This window comes from Saccopteryx leptura, chromosome 3, assembly GCF_036850995.1.
Source record: "Saccopteryx leptura isolate mSacLep1 chromosome 3, mSacLep1_pri_phased_curated, whole genome shotgun sequence".
In the NCBI taxonomy this organism is placed as follows: Eukaryota; Metazoa; Chordata; class Mammalia; order Chiroptera; family Emballonuridae; genus Saccopteryx; species Saccopteryx leptura.
In genome coordinates, this window is record NC_089505.1 from 126,240,160 (window position 1) to 126,254,296 (window position 14,137).

Genomic DNA, 14,137 nt, shown 5'->3' on the forward strand with positions numbered 1-14,137 from the left:
GTCCCTGTAACCCACATGATGTTTCAATCATCATTTGGGATACAGGAAAAACTCTTCGTTGTGTCTAAAGGGAAATCAACAGGCAAGTGTTTTAAGCAGAACATATCTTAGCGTTTGCTTTTCATAGTACTTTCAGTAAGGAAGAGTTGGTTCAAAGAGCAAAACCTGTTTGTGTTTGTCAGGTTTAGAAAGCAAAGGTTTTTTTTTCTTCTTTTCCAAGTGAGAGGAGGGAGATACAGAGAAAGACTCCTGCATGCACCCTGACCAGGATCCACCCGGCAACCTCCATCTGGGGTCGATGCTCTGCCCATCTGGGGCCATGCTTGCAACTGAGCTATTTTTAGCACCTGAGGCAGAGGCTCCAAGGAGCCATCCTCAGCACCCAGGGCCAGGATGCTCAAATCAATCGAGCCATGGCTGCAGGAGAAGAAGCAGGGGAGGGGTAGAGAAGCAGATGGTCGCATCTGTGTGCCCTGACTGGGAATTGAACCTGGGACATCCACACACTGGGCTGACGCTCCACAACTGAGCCAGCTTGCCAGGGTGGGAGCAGAGTTTTACATTTAATCTTAGAGGGGTTTGTTAGATGCCAAGTACCATTTTTCTCCTGCCCCTCTCCCTGGCTTTTCATTGTTTTCACCTGTATTCTCTTGGTGCTGGTTTTCAGATGGTGTTATGGTCCAGATTACTGCGGAGAACATGGATGCCTTGAGGCAGGCACTGCGAGAGATGAAGGACTTCACCATCACCTGTGGCAAGGCTGACGCTGAGGATCCCCAGGAGCAAATCCATATCCAGTGGGTGGACGATGACAAGAACGTCAACAAGGGGTAAATGCAGCAAACTTCCCCCTTGTGGCATTTAGTTGTGGGCTAGGCTCCAGGTTTGTCTACACTGATATTTTGTAACTTGACTGAAAACCCTGCCTAAAAGAAAACACTGGTTTGTATACATAACATAGAATTTTAATTTTCTGGTTTCTTGACTTCATTTCTAAAGGAATTTCTGTGTGTATTTTTGAAGGAAGGAGAAAGGAAGGAGTTGATGAAACAAAACAGTGTCTCTAGCCTGACCAGGTGGTGGCGCAGTGGATAGAGCATTGGACTGGGATACAGAGGACCCAAGTTCGAGATCCCAAGGTCACCAGTTTGAGCACGGGGTTGCCTGGTTTGAGCAAAAAAAAAGCTCACCAGCTTGGACCCAAGGTCACTGGCTTGAGCAAGGGGTTACTCGGTCAAGGCACATATGAGAAAGCAATCAATGAACAACTAAGGTGTCGCAATAAAAAACTGATGATTGATGCTTCTCATCTTTCTCCGTTCCTGTCTATCCCTCTCTCTATCTCTGTAAAAAAAAAACAAAAATAAAAAACAAAACCACACACTTTAAAAAAAAAACACAAAAAAACCCCCAGTATCTCTAAAGTTATTGAGATAATAGTAATACTGAGCCTTTCATGGTTTACAAAGCACTTTTGCCAATATGTTTAATTTGATAGAACTAGTTATCCCGTATTACAGATGAGTACATCTACAGCAAAAGGCTAAATGACTCCGTGAAGCCAGGAAGTGGCAGGGCAAGGACCACCTCCTTTGGCTTCACATGGGGTACTCTTTCCCAGTACAGTATGTGGCAACTCTTGTTCTGATGATTCAGGCCAAAATTTTGTAGTCAACAATATCTCATGCCCTACATGTAATCCAACAGTAAATCCTGTTAGCTTTACTTCAAAATATGCATAGAATTATATTACTTCTTACTACCTCTACTGCCATCATCCTAATTCAGGTCTGCATTATTGCAGTAGCCTTCTAATTGGTTTCCTTGTTTCTAGTCTTGGCCTGTTCCCTCTCCCCAGCCTCATCTGTTTCTAATACTACAGTGTCGCATCTCTGCTCAAAACCCACTATTGACTTCCAGTATTAATTAGGGTCAAAACCCAAGTCTTTGTGACCTATAAGGCCTTACACAATCTGTATCCCTCTGCCCACCCTCTTCTCAGAAGCAACACCTGCCTTCTTGAACACATCAGCTAGACTTCTGCCCTTGCACTTGTTCTCTCAGTTTATACTTTGCCCCTAGGTAGCTACATGAGTCACTCCCTCACTGTCTTCAGTGTTTTCTAAAATCTCACTTTCTCAGTAAGGCCTTCCCTGGACAACTTACCTAAATTTTTTTTCTTTCTTTCTTTTTTTTTTTTTTTTTTTACAGAGACAGAGAGAGAGTCAGAGAGAGGGATAGATTGGGACAGACAGATAGACAGGAACGGAGAGAGATGAGAAGCATCAATCATCAGTTTTTCGTTGCGACACTTTAATTGTTCATTGATTGCTTTCTCATATGTGCCTTGACTGCGGGGCTACAGCAAACTGAGTAACACCTTGCTCGAGCCAGCGACCTTGGGTCCAAGCTGGTGAGCTTTTTAATTATTATTTTTAAATTATTTTTATTTTTTTATTTTAACCAGAAAGGGGGAGAGAGAGAGAGAGAGAGACAGGAACACCAATCTATTCTTTTTTTTTTCTTTTTTTCCAAAGACAGAGCAAGAGTCAGAGAGAGGGATAGATAGGGACAAACAGGAACAGAGAAAGATGAGAAGCATCAATCATCAGTTTTTCGTTGCGACACCTTAATTCATTGATTGCTTTCTCATATGTGCCTTGACCTTGGGCCTTCAGCAGACTGAGTAACCCCTTGCTCAAGTCAGAGACCTTGGGGCCAAGCTGGTGAGCTTTTTGCTCACATCAGATGAGCCCGCACTTAAGCTGGCGACCTCAGGGTCTCGAACCAGGGTCTTCCACATCCCAATCCGATGCTCTATCCACTGCGCCACCACCTGGTCAGGCCAAGCTGGTGAGCTTTTGCTCAAACCAGATGAGCCCGTGCTCAAGCTGGCGACTTCGCGGTCTCGAACCTGGGTCCTCTGCATCACAGTCCGACGCTCTATCCAGTGCGCCACTGCCTGGTCAGGCCAACTTGTCTAAATTATAACCTGTACACATTTCTCCCCTCTCACCCCAATATTCCCTATTCCCCTTCCTTGCAGTATAGTTCTCAAGAGTGCTTATAACTTTCTAACAGACAGAAATTTTAACTTATTTTATTATATTGTTCCTGGGGTGTAAGCTCCAAGAGGTCAGGGATTTTTGTCTGGTTTATTAACTGCTATAGTAACAGCACCTAAAACTAGCACCTAGTAGATACTTTAAAAAAGTGGTTGAATAAGTGAATATATTGTACTTCATTGTATTAAGCTTTCTCCCATCCATCTATCCCTCCCTCCCTCCTTCCCTCCCTTCCTCCCCTTTTCTTCTTTCCCTTTTCTTCCTTCTTTCCTTCCTTCCTTCCTTCCTCCCTTCCTTCCTTCCTTCCTTCCTTCCTTCCTTCCTTCCTTCCTTCCTTCCTTCCTTCCTTCCATCCATCCATCCATCCTTCCGCTCATCCTTCCATCCTGCAGTCAATAATATGTACTTCTATATGTAGGACTATGGAGTTACAAGTCCTTGCTGATAAGTGTCTCAGTATGGTTTTGAAATAGTTATAAATAAGTGCATCAAAGTATGGAAAATGCTCATAGAAAACACTATAGGATAGAGTGAAGCTAAAGAAAGAAAAGAGCCTGACCAGGCGGTGGCGCAGTGGATAGAGCGTTGGACTGGGATGCAGAGGACCTAGGTTCGAGACCCCGAGGTCGCCAGCTTGAGCACGGGCTCATCTGGTTTGAGCAAAAGCTCACCAGCTTGGACCCAAGGTCGCTGGCTTGAGAAAGGGGTTACTCGGTCTGCTGTAGCCCCCCAGTCAAGGCACATATGAGAAAGCAATCAATGAACAACTAAGGTGTTGCAACGCACAACGAAAAACTAATGATTGATGCTTCTCATCTCTCTCCGTTCCTGTCTGTCTGTCTGTCTCTCTGTAAAAAAAAAAAAAAAAAAAGAAAGAAAGAAAGAAAAGAGGAACCTTGGTAGAGGTGTTTGGGCAGTATTAAAGAATGGCTTCATAGAGAAATGGCTGCTGCTTAAGCTCAATCTGATAAAATAAGTAGGTATTTGCCATATATCTGTGGTAGAGTAGGTATTCCAGTCTGAGGAAATAGCAGGTGCAAAGGTAAATACACGGGGTCCTCAGGTTACGATACAGTTCCATTCCTACAACCTTGATGTAACCTGAATTTTGGTGTAAGTCGAAACACACCCTAGCCTAATTCACTTACCTATCCTAAGACAGTTGTAAAGTCATAATCTAGAACATAAAAACACAACTAAGCCACAGAAAAAGGAAAAGGACATAAATATACTGTACTGAATGCTGTACTGTAGTAACAGAAAAAATGACAAAAAAAGTGTTAAAAAAATTCCTTACCTCCTGACCAGGCGGTGGTGCAGTGGATAGAGCATTGGACTGGGATGTGGAAAGACCCAGGTTCGAGATCCCGAGGTCGCCAGATTGAGCGCGGGCTCATCTGGCTTGAGCAAAAAGCTCACCAGCTTGGACCCAGGGTCGCTGGCTCCAGCAAGGGGTTACTCAGTCTGTTGAAGGCCCGCGGTCAAGGCACATATGAGAAAGCAATCAATGAACAACTAAGAAGTCGCAACGCGCAAGAAAAACTAATGACTGATGCTTCTCATCTGTCTCCATTTCCTGTCTGTCTGTCCCTGTCTATCCCTCTAACTCTCTCTCTGTCTCTGTAAAAAAAAAAAAATTCCTTACCTTTATTCCTGTGGTTGGCTTGCACACTGGAAGGGGCATTGCAAGGTGGGAGAGAGTGACCTATTGGGAGGAGGACGCTGGAGAGGCAGGAGAACCTGCAGAAGGTGCTGGAGATACTGGGTCAGGTGAATCAAGATTGCTTAAGGAACATGCAGAAGACGCTGGAGATGATTCTACCTGTACTACAGGTGTTTCATCTCGAGAAGCAGCTGATGTAGAGGGTACAGGATTTGTTGCAGGCCTCTCTACCTTCTTAAAGAATTGTTCCAGGCTAGTCTGGAAGGTTGATGACTTCTCTTTCAAAATTGACCTATAGCATTGCAAGGCATCATAACAACTCTGTACACCTTACTGAATCTGTCATTGCTGGAGTCCTCAGCCTGAAATTTTGCCAACCCATCTTCTACCATAGAAAAATCTTCTGCCAAACCCTTGGTAGTAAATCTCTTGGGTTCTGGGGTTCCTATCTCTTCCTCTTCAATGAGCTGCTTCTCCAGCTGAATGAGATCCTCAGCAGACAGCTCCTGTCGATGTGATGCCAGTAGCTCTGTGACATCCTCAACTTCCACCTCCAAATTAAACTATTTACCCATGGCAACAGCCTTCTCTTTTACTCCTCAAGCCATGGAAGTCATACACATACTGGGGACACAGATTTTTCCACACACCACTTAACCCTTTGAGCAGTGAGTTTTTTTCATGCTCACTGATGCCCAGGAGTGAGTTCTTTTCAAAAAATGAAATTAGTTCCAGTTACAGTTTTATTAACTTAAAATCATGTTTTTTTGATAATTTATGGAAACAAGAACATACATTTGCCTTTTTTTAATGTTGCCTTACACGTTTTTAAAATAAAAATTTTTGTACAAGCGTAGTCTGGATGGTCAGGAGGCATGAGGACGTACAGGAATGTTCATACTACTCAAAGGGTTAAGTTTGGCATAAGCTGAAACACATCTCAATTTTTTAAAGCTTTTATGTGAGTAAGCGTTGTAAACTCAAAACCTCGTATGTCGAGACTTGTAATCAGAGGACACCCTGTACTGTGTACACTGTACTGCGTATTCTTCCCTTGTGCACAGCCAAACTAGTTTGCCCGTGTAGTCCATAAGTACGACGCTAATGGCATAAGCTGAAACACTCACATCTCAACTTTTTAAAGTTTTTGTGGGAGTGAGTGTCATAAACTCGAAATGTCATATGTCGAGATTGTTTAACCTAAGGACCCCCTTAGAGGGCATTTACAACATGGCACACCAAATTTTTTTTAAGTTTTAAAAACTTGTTATTGAACAAAAAGCAACTGCTAAATCAATGAGTACATTTCCCTATTTTATAAATAACCCTTTATCTTCCCATACTTAACCGGAAATTTTAATTTCAAAATTAATTTGTGCCTGGCCTGTGGTGGCACAGTGAATAAAGTATCAACCTAGAGTACTGAGGTCACCGGTTCAAAACACTGGGCTTGCCTGGCTGGTCAAGGCACATATGGGAGTCAATGCTTCCTTCTCTTCCCCCCTTCTCTCTCTTTCTCCTCTCTCTGTAAAAATGAAGAAAATCTAAAACAAAAAAAATTAAAAATCAATTTGTGTTTCATTTCCTATTATAGTTGGAAATGAACATAGTTATTAGGACTAAATAATTGATAACGTGAAAATCTGATGCCATAACATGTTGGTAACTAACAAGCAGGTTTCCCCTTCCTACAACAGGGCCCATTGGCAGCATCTTAGAAAACAGGACGGCCCTGGCCATTTGGCTCAGTGGTAGAGCATCAGCCCAGCATGTAGATCAGGCGTGGCCAACAGTTTTTGCCCCTGGGCCAGATTAGAAAGAAAACTTTTTTCATGGGCTGGATGAAATATTAAAATTAAAAAATGTTAAATACAAAAATGATTCGTTTATTTATTTATTTTTATAAATAAATTTTTATTAATGGGGTGACATCAATAAATCAGGGTACATATATTCAAAGAAAACACGTCCAGGTTATCTTGTCATTCAATTATGTTGCATACCCATCACCCAAAATCAGATTGTCCTCCATCACCCTGTATCTAGTTTTCTTTGTGCCCCTCTCCCTCCCCTTCCCCTCTCCCTCCTTCCCTCCTGCGACCCCCCTCCCCCCCACCCTTGGTAACCACCACACTCTTGTCCATGTCTCTTTGTCTCGTTTTTATGTCCCACCAATGTATGGAATCATGTAGTTCTTGTTTTTTTCTGATTTACTTATTTCACTCCGTATAATGTTATCAAGATCCCACCATTTTGTTGTAAATGATCCGATGTCATCATTTCTTATGGCTGAGTAGTATTCCATAGTGTATATGTGCCACATCTTCTTTATCCAGTCTTCTATTGAAGGGCTTTTTGGTTGTTTCCATGTCTTGGCCACTGTGAACAATGCTGCAGTGAACACGGGGCTACATGTGTCTACGTATCAATGTTTCTGAGTTTTTGGGGTATATACCCAGTAGAGGGATTGCGGGGTCATAAGGTAGTTCTATTTTCAAGTTCTTGAGGAATCATCATACTTTCTTCCATAATGGTTGTACTACTTTACATTCCCACCAACAGTGATTGAGGGTTCCTTTTTCTCTACAGCCTCTCCAACATTTGCTATTACCTGTCTTATTGATAATCGCTAATCTAACAGGTGTGAGGTGGTATCTCATTGTAGTTTTGATTTGCATTTCTCTAATAACTAATGAAGATGAGCATCTTTTCACATATCTGTTGGCCATTTGTATTTCTTCCTGGAAGAAGTGTCTGTTCATGTCCTCTTCCCATTTTTTTATTGGATTGTTTGTTTCTTGTTGAGTTTTATGAGTTCTTTGTATATTTTGGATATTAGGCCCTTATCTGAGCTGTTGTTTGAAAATATCATCTCCCATTTAGTTGGCTGTCTGTTTATTTTGTTGTCAGTTTCTCTTGCTGAGCAAAAACTTTTTAGTCTGATGTAGTCCCATTCATTTATCTTTGCTTTTACTTCTCTTGCCTTTGGAGTCAAATTCATAAAATGCTCTTTAAAACCCAGGTCCATGAGTTTAATACCTATGTCTTCTTCTATGTACTTGATTGTTTCAGGTCTTATATTTAGGTCTTTGATCCATTTTGAATTAATTTTAGTACAAGGGGACAAGCTGTAGTCAAGTTTCATTCTTTTGCATGTGACTTTCCAGTTTTCCCAGCACCATTTGTTGAAGAGGCTTTCTTTTCTCCATTGTGTGTTGTTGGCCCCTTTATCGAAAATTGACCATATATATGTGGTTTTATTTCTGGACTTTCTATTCTGTTCCATTGGTCTGAGTGTCTGTTTTTCTGCCAATACCATGCTGTTTTGATTGTTATGGCCCAATAATATAGTTTGAAGTCAGGTATTGTAATGCCCCCAGCTTCATTCTTTTTCCTTAGGATTGCTTTGGCTATTCGGGGTTTTTTATTTTTATTTATTTATTATTTATTTTTATATTCATTTTAGAGAGGAGAGGGAGAGACAGAGAGAGAGAGAGCAGAGCAGAGACAGAGAGAGAGAAGGGGGGGAGGAGCTGGAAGCATCAACTCCCATATGTGCCTTGACCAGGCAAGCCCAGGATTTCGAACCAGCGACCTCAGCATTTCCAGGTTGACGCTTTATCCACTGTCCTACCACAGGTCAGTCCTGTTCGGGGTTTTTTATAGTTCCATATAAATCTGATGATTTTTTGTTCCATTTCTTTAAAAAATGTCATAGGAATTTTGATGGGAATTGCATTAAATTTATAAATTGCTTTGGGTAATATGGCCATTTTGATTATATTTATTCTTCCTATCCAAGAACAAGGAATATTTTTCCATCTCATTGTATCTTTTTCGATTTCCTTTATTTAACAATGCTTTGTAGTTTTCGTTATATAGGTCCTTTACATTCTTTGTTATGTTTATTCCTAGGTATTTTATTTTTTTTGTTGCAATCGTGAAGGGGATTATTTTTTTGAGTTCGTTTTCTAATATTTCATTGTTGGCATAGAGAAAGGCTGTGGACTTTTGAATGTTTATTTTGTATCCTGCGACCTTACTGTATTGGTTTATTGTTTCTAGTAATCTTTTTGTGGAGTCTTTGGGGTTTTCGATGTATAGGATCATATCGTCTGCAAAAAATGATACCTTTACTTCTTCTTTTCCGATATGGATGCCTTTTATTTCTTTCTCTTGTCTGATTGCTCTGGCCAAAACTTCTAGCACCACATTAAATAAGAGTGGAGAGAGTGGACAACCCTGTCTTGTTCCTGATTTAAGGTGGAAAGTCCTCAGTTTTATGCCATTTAATATGATGTTGGCTGATGGTTTATCATATATGGCCTTTATCATGTTGAGATATTTTCCTTCTATACCCATTTTGTTGAGTGTCTTAAACATAAAGTTGTGTTGTATTTTATCGACTGCCTTTTCTGCATCTATTGATAAGATCATATGGTTTTTGTTCTTTGTTTTTTTGATATGGTGTATTACGTTAACCGTTTTACGCATGTTGAACCATCCTTGAGATTCTGGGATGAATCCCACTTGATCATGATGTATTATTTTTTTAATATGTTGTTGTATTCGATTTGCCAGTATTTTGTTTAGTATTTTAGCATCTGTATTCATTAGAGATATTGGTCTGTAGTTTTCTTTTTTTGTGCCGTCCTTGCCAGGTTTCGGTATGAGGGTTATGTTGGCCTCATAAAATGTGTTTGGAAGTATTGCTTCTTCTTCAATTTTTTGGAAGACTTTGAGTAGAATAGGAACCAAGTCTTCTTTAAATGGTTGATAGAATTCACTAGTATAGCCGTCTTGGCCTGGACTTTTATTTTGGGGGAGGTTTTTAATAGTTTTTTTCTATTTCCTCCCTGCTAATTGGTCTGTTTAGACTTTCTGCTTCTTCATGACTCAGTCTAGGAAGGTTGTATTCTAGGAATTTATCCATTTCTTCTAGATTGTTGAATTTGGTGACATATAGTTTTTCGTAGTATTATTCTACAATAATTCTTTGTGTATCTTTGATGTCTGTGGTGATTTCTCCTCTTTCATTTTGGATTTTGTTTATATGAGTCCTTTCTCTTTTTTCCAAGGGTTGCCAAGGGTTTGTCAATTTTGTTGATCTTTTCAAAGAACCAGTTCTTTGTTTTACTAATTACTATAGTTTTTCTGTTCTCTATTTCATTTATTTCTGTTCTGATTTTTATTATTTCCTCTCTTCAGCTGGTTTTGGGTTGTCTTTGTTCTTCTTTTTCTAGTTCCTTAAGGTGTGAAGTTAAGTGGTTCACTTGGGCTCTCTCTGGTTTGTTCATATAGGCCTGAAGTGATATGAACTTCCCTCTTATTACTGCTTTTGCTGCATCCCAGAGATTCTGATATGTCGTATTGTCATTTTCATTTGTCTGTATATATCTTTTGATCTTTGCGCTTATTTCTTCTTTGACCCATTCATTTTTTATCTTTTTTTTTTTTCTGTATTTTTCTGAAGCCGGAAACGGGGAGAGACAGTCAGACAGACTCCCGCATGCGCCCGACCGGGATCCACCCGGCACGCCCACCAGGGGGCGACGCTCTGCCCACCAGGGGGTGATGCTCTGCCCCTCTGGGGCGTCGCTCTGTCGAGACCAGAGCCACTCTAGCGCCTGGGGCAGAGGCCAAGGAGCCATCCCCAGCGCCCGGGCCATCTTTGCTCCAATGGAGCCTTGGCTGCGGGAGGGGAAGAGAGAGACAGAGAGGAAGGAGGGGGGGGGGTGGAGAAGCAAATGGGCGCTTCTCCTATGTGCCCTGGCCGGGAATCGAACCCAGGTTCCCCGCATGCCAGGCCGTCGCTCTACCGCTGAGCCAACCGGCCAGGGCCTCCATTCATTTTTTAAAAGTATGTTGTTTAGTTTCCACATTTTTGTGGGTTTTTTTTCCCTCTTTTTTGCAGTTGAATTCTAGTTTCAAGGCTTTATGATCAGAAAAGATGCTTGGTACAATTTCAGTTTTTCTGAATTTGCTGATGTTATTTTTGTGGCCCAACATATGGTCAATTCTTGAGAATGTTCCATGTTCTCTAGAGAAAAATGTATACTCTGTCGCTTTGGGAAGAAGTGTCCTGTAGATGTCTATCATATCCAGGTACTCTAGTGTTTTGTTTAAGGCCAATATATCTTTATTGATACTCTGTTTGGATGACAGATCTAGAGCCATCAGGGGTGTATTGAGGTCTCCAAGTATGATTGTATTTTTGTCAGTTTTTGTTTTTAGGTCAATAAGTAGCTGTCTTATATATTTTGGTGCTCCTTGGTTTAGTGCATATATATTAAAGATTGTTATGTCTTCTTGATTCCATGTCCCCTTAATCATTATGAAATGACCATTTTTGTCTCTGAGTACTTTTTCTGTCTTGTAGTCAGCATTATTAGATATGAGGATTGCTACACCTGCTTTTTTTGGATGTTATTTGCTTGGAGTATTGTTTTGCAGCCTTTCACTTTGAATTTGTTTTTATCCTTGTTGCTTAGATGTGTTTCTTGTAGGCAGCATACAGTTGGATTTTCTTTTTTAATCCATTCTGCTACTCTGTGTCTTTTTATTGGTGAGTTTAATCCATTTACATTTAGTGTAATTATTGACACTTCTGGGTTCACTATTGCCATTTTATAAATTGCTGTTAGTTTTGTATCTTGTTTGATTCTTCTCTTGTTTTTCTGTCATTTGTTTTTGTTTGTTTGTATTCCATACTTCTTTCCTCTGTTGCTACCTTTTTTAAGTCATGTGCTTCTGTGGTGGTTTTTTCAGGGGTGGTTACCATTAAGTAATGAAAAGGGTACCTACCATATTCATTGTAGTACCCTATCTTATGAGTGTTTCTGCACTTCATCGTCCTTTGCTACTGTTAATCTCCGTCCTCTTCCCTTTTTTTTGCTTTTGTTGTCACAGTTTAAATTTGGTTTTATTGTGTTCTTGGTGAAGCTTTTACTTGTGGTTTTGTTTTGTTTTGTTCTTTGAATCTGGTTGGAAAACCCCCTTTAGTATTTCCTGGAGTGAGGGTTTTTTATTTTTATTTTTTATTTTATTTATTGATTTTTTAGAGAGAGAGGAGTGAGAGAGAGAGAGAGAAGGGGGAGGAGCAGGAAGCATCAACTCCCATATGTGCCTTGACCAGGCAAGCCCAAGGTTTCGAACCGGCGACCTCAGTGTTCCAGGTCGACGCTTTATCCCACTACGCCACCACAGGTCAGGCCGAGTGAGGGTTTTTTGATGATAAATTCCCTCATCTTTTCTGTATTTGTGAATGTTTTTATTTCTCATTCATATTTGAAGGATAGCTTTGATGGGTATAGTATTCTTGGCTGAAAGTTCCTCTCTTTCAGGGCTTTAAATATTGGGGTCCACTCTCTTCTAGCTTGTAGAGTTTCTGCTGAGAAACTCTGATGATAATCTGATGATAATCGAATAGGCCTTCCTTTATATGTTGTATTCTTCTTTTCCCTGGCTGCCTTGAGAATTTTTTCTTTGTCATTGGTTTGTGCCATTTTCATTATGATGTGCCTTGGAGTAGTTTTGTTGTGGTTAAGAAAACTTGGTGTTCTGTTTGCTTCTTGAATTTGAGGCTTTAGTTCTTTCCACAGGCTTGGGAAGTTTTTGTCTATTATTTGTTTGAATATATTCTCCATTCCATTTTCTCTCTCTTCTCCCTCTGATATACCTATTATTCTTATGTTATTCTTTTTGATGGTGTCAGACAATTCCTGTAGGGCTTTCTCATTTTTTTAAAAGTTTTGAGTCTCTCTCTTCTTCTCTCTGTTGTACCTGAAGTTGCTTTTCTTCTATGTCACTAATCCTACCTTCTATCTGGCCTGTTCTATTAGCTAAGCTTGTTACCTCGTTTTTCAGTTCATGAATTGAGTTTTTTATCTCTGTTTGATTTGGGTTTTTTTTATTTTTTTACTTTTTTAATTTTATTTATTCATTTTTAGAGAGAAGAGAGAGAGGAAGAGAGAGAGACAGAGAGGGAGAGGGAGAGAGAGGAGAGAGAGACAGAGAGAGAGAAGGGGGGAGGAGCTGGAAGCATCAACTCCCATATGTGCCTTGACCAGGCAAGCCCAGGGTTTCGAACCGGTGACCTCAGCATTTCCAGGTCAACGCTTTATCCACTGCGCCATCACAGGTCAGGCTGATTTATTTTTATAGTTTCAATTTCCTTGGTAATATATTCTTTGTGTTCGTTGTTTTCTGAGCTCCCTAAATTGCCTTTCTGTGTTTTCTTGTATATCTCTGAGTATTTTTAGGATTTCTATTTTAAATTCTCTGTCATTTAGCTCCAAGGTTTCCAATATATTAAATTTTTTCTCCATAGATTATTCCACATCTATCTGTGCTACTTCTCTATCTTTTGTATCCATGATATTTGATTTTCTTTTTCTTAATGGCATCTGAGGGTGGTCTTGTTGATAGCACTAATGAGAATTAATAAAGAATAAAAAGTAAAAAAAAAATAAGTAAAAAAATTGAAAAAATTTTGGAAAAAAACCCAATAATAATTTATTATTTCTCCCCCTCTTTTCTTTCTTCTTTTCCCCTCCTTTCCCTTCCTCCTTAGGAAAATATCGTGATGAACTGTGAATTGTATTATACTAAATGGAACAAAAACTGCCTATATTGGAGGGCCTGCGTTGGGGGGAAGTGTTTAAAAAAGGGGCAAAAAAGGAATTAGGGACCCACAAAATGCAAAAAAGGAAAAAATTTGGGTCAAGTATAAAATGATTTGCTTGTAAGTAGATGGTCAACTAAGAGATATAATGAGAGGGATAAGAGGGAAACAGGAAAAAGGAAAAAAAACTATTAAGTGGAGCAAAAACTAAATAGAATGGAGATCCTGGGTTGGGAGGAATGCTAATAAGTTAAAAAATGAAGTAAAAAGCACCCAAAATACCACAAAAAAAACTTGAGTCCCAAATTAAATAATATGTTTATGATTGAGGATTGAATGAGAGGAAAAGTAAAAGGAGAAAAGAAGAAACTAATAGAGAGGGAGAAATAAGAAAAAGGGGAAAAGAAAAGAAGAAAAAAAACAGAGAGAGAGAGTGAGTTAAAGGTTTTGGAGTCTAACCCTCATGGAGAGTACGGAAGAAGAAAAGAAATAAAATGTAACACTTATGGGTAGTGTAGTTCAAGAAGAGGAAAGAATAAGATGGGCAGAGAATAAAAGGACCAAGGTGGAGGAAATAGAAATAATAATAATAATAAAGGCAAGAAGATGAAAGAAACAAAAAAAAAGTGGAACAAGTTATAAAGTCTGTGGATTTTTCTTGATTTTGAGAGGTTACCTTCTTCTTCCTTTTTCTTTCCTCTCCCTCTTCCTGGTCGGTGACTCTGTACCCCAGGCTCTGCCCCTGTGGCATGCTTAGGTAGAGATTTGCAGTTGATGAGACTCTAT

General features: G+C 39.9%; 1 protein-coding gene across 2 annotated transcripts in view; it reads left to right on the forward strand.

Annotated features, from left to right (window-relative positions):
- The window catches only part of ZFYVE9 (zinc finger FYVE-type containing 9), a 159,583-nt gene that overhangs the window by 130,350 nt on the left and 15,096 nt on the right, over nt 1-14,137 (forward strand). For both annotated transcript variants that reach the window (XM_066376264.1, XM_066376265.1), the window contains one exon: nt 668-830. In XM_066376264.1, the coding sequence (XP_066232361.1) occupies nt 668-830 (163 nt within the window). The remainder of the gene's footprint in view (nt 1-667; nt 831-14,137) is intronic.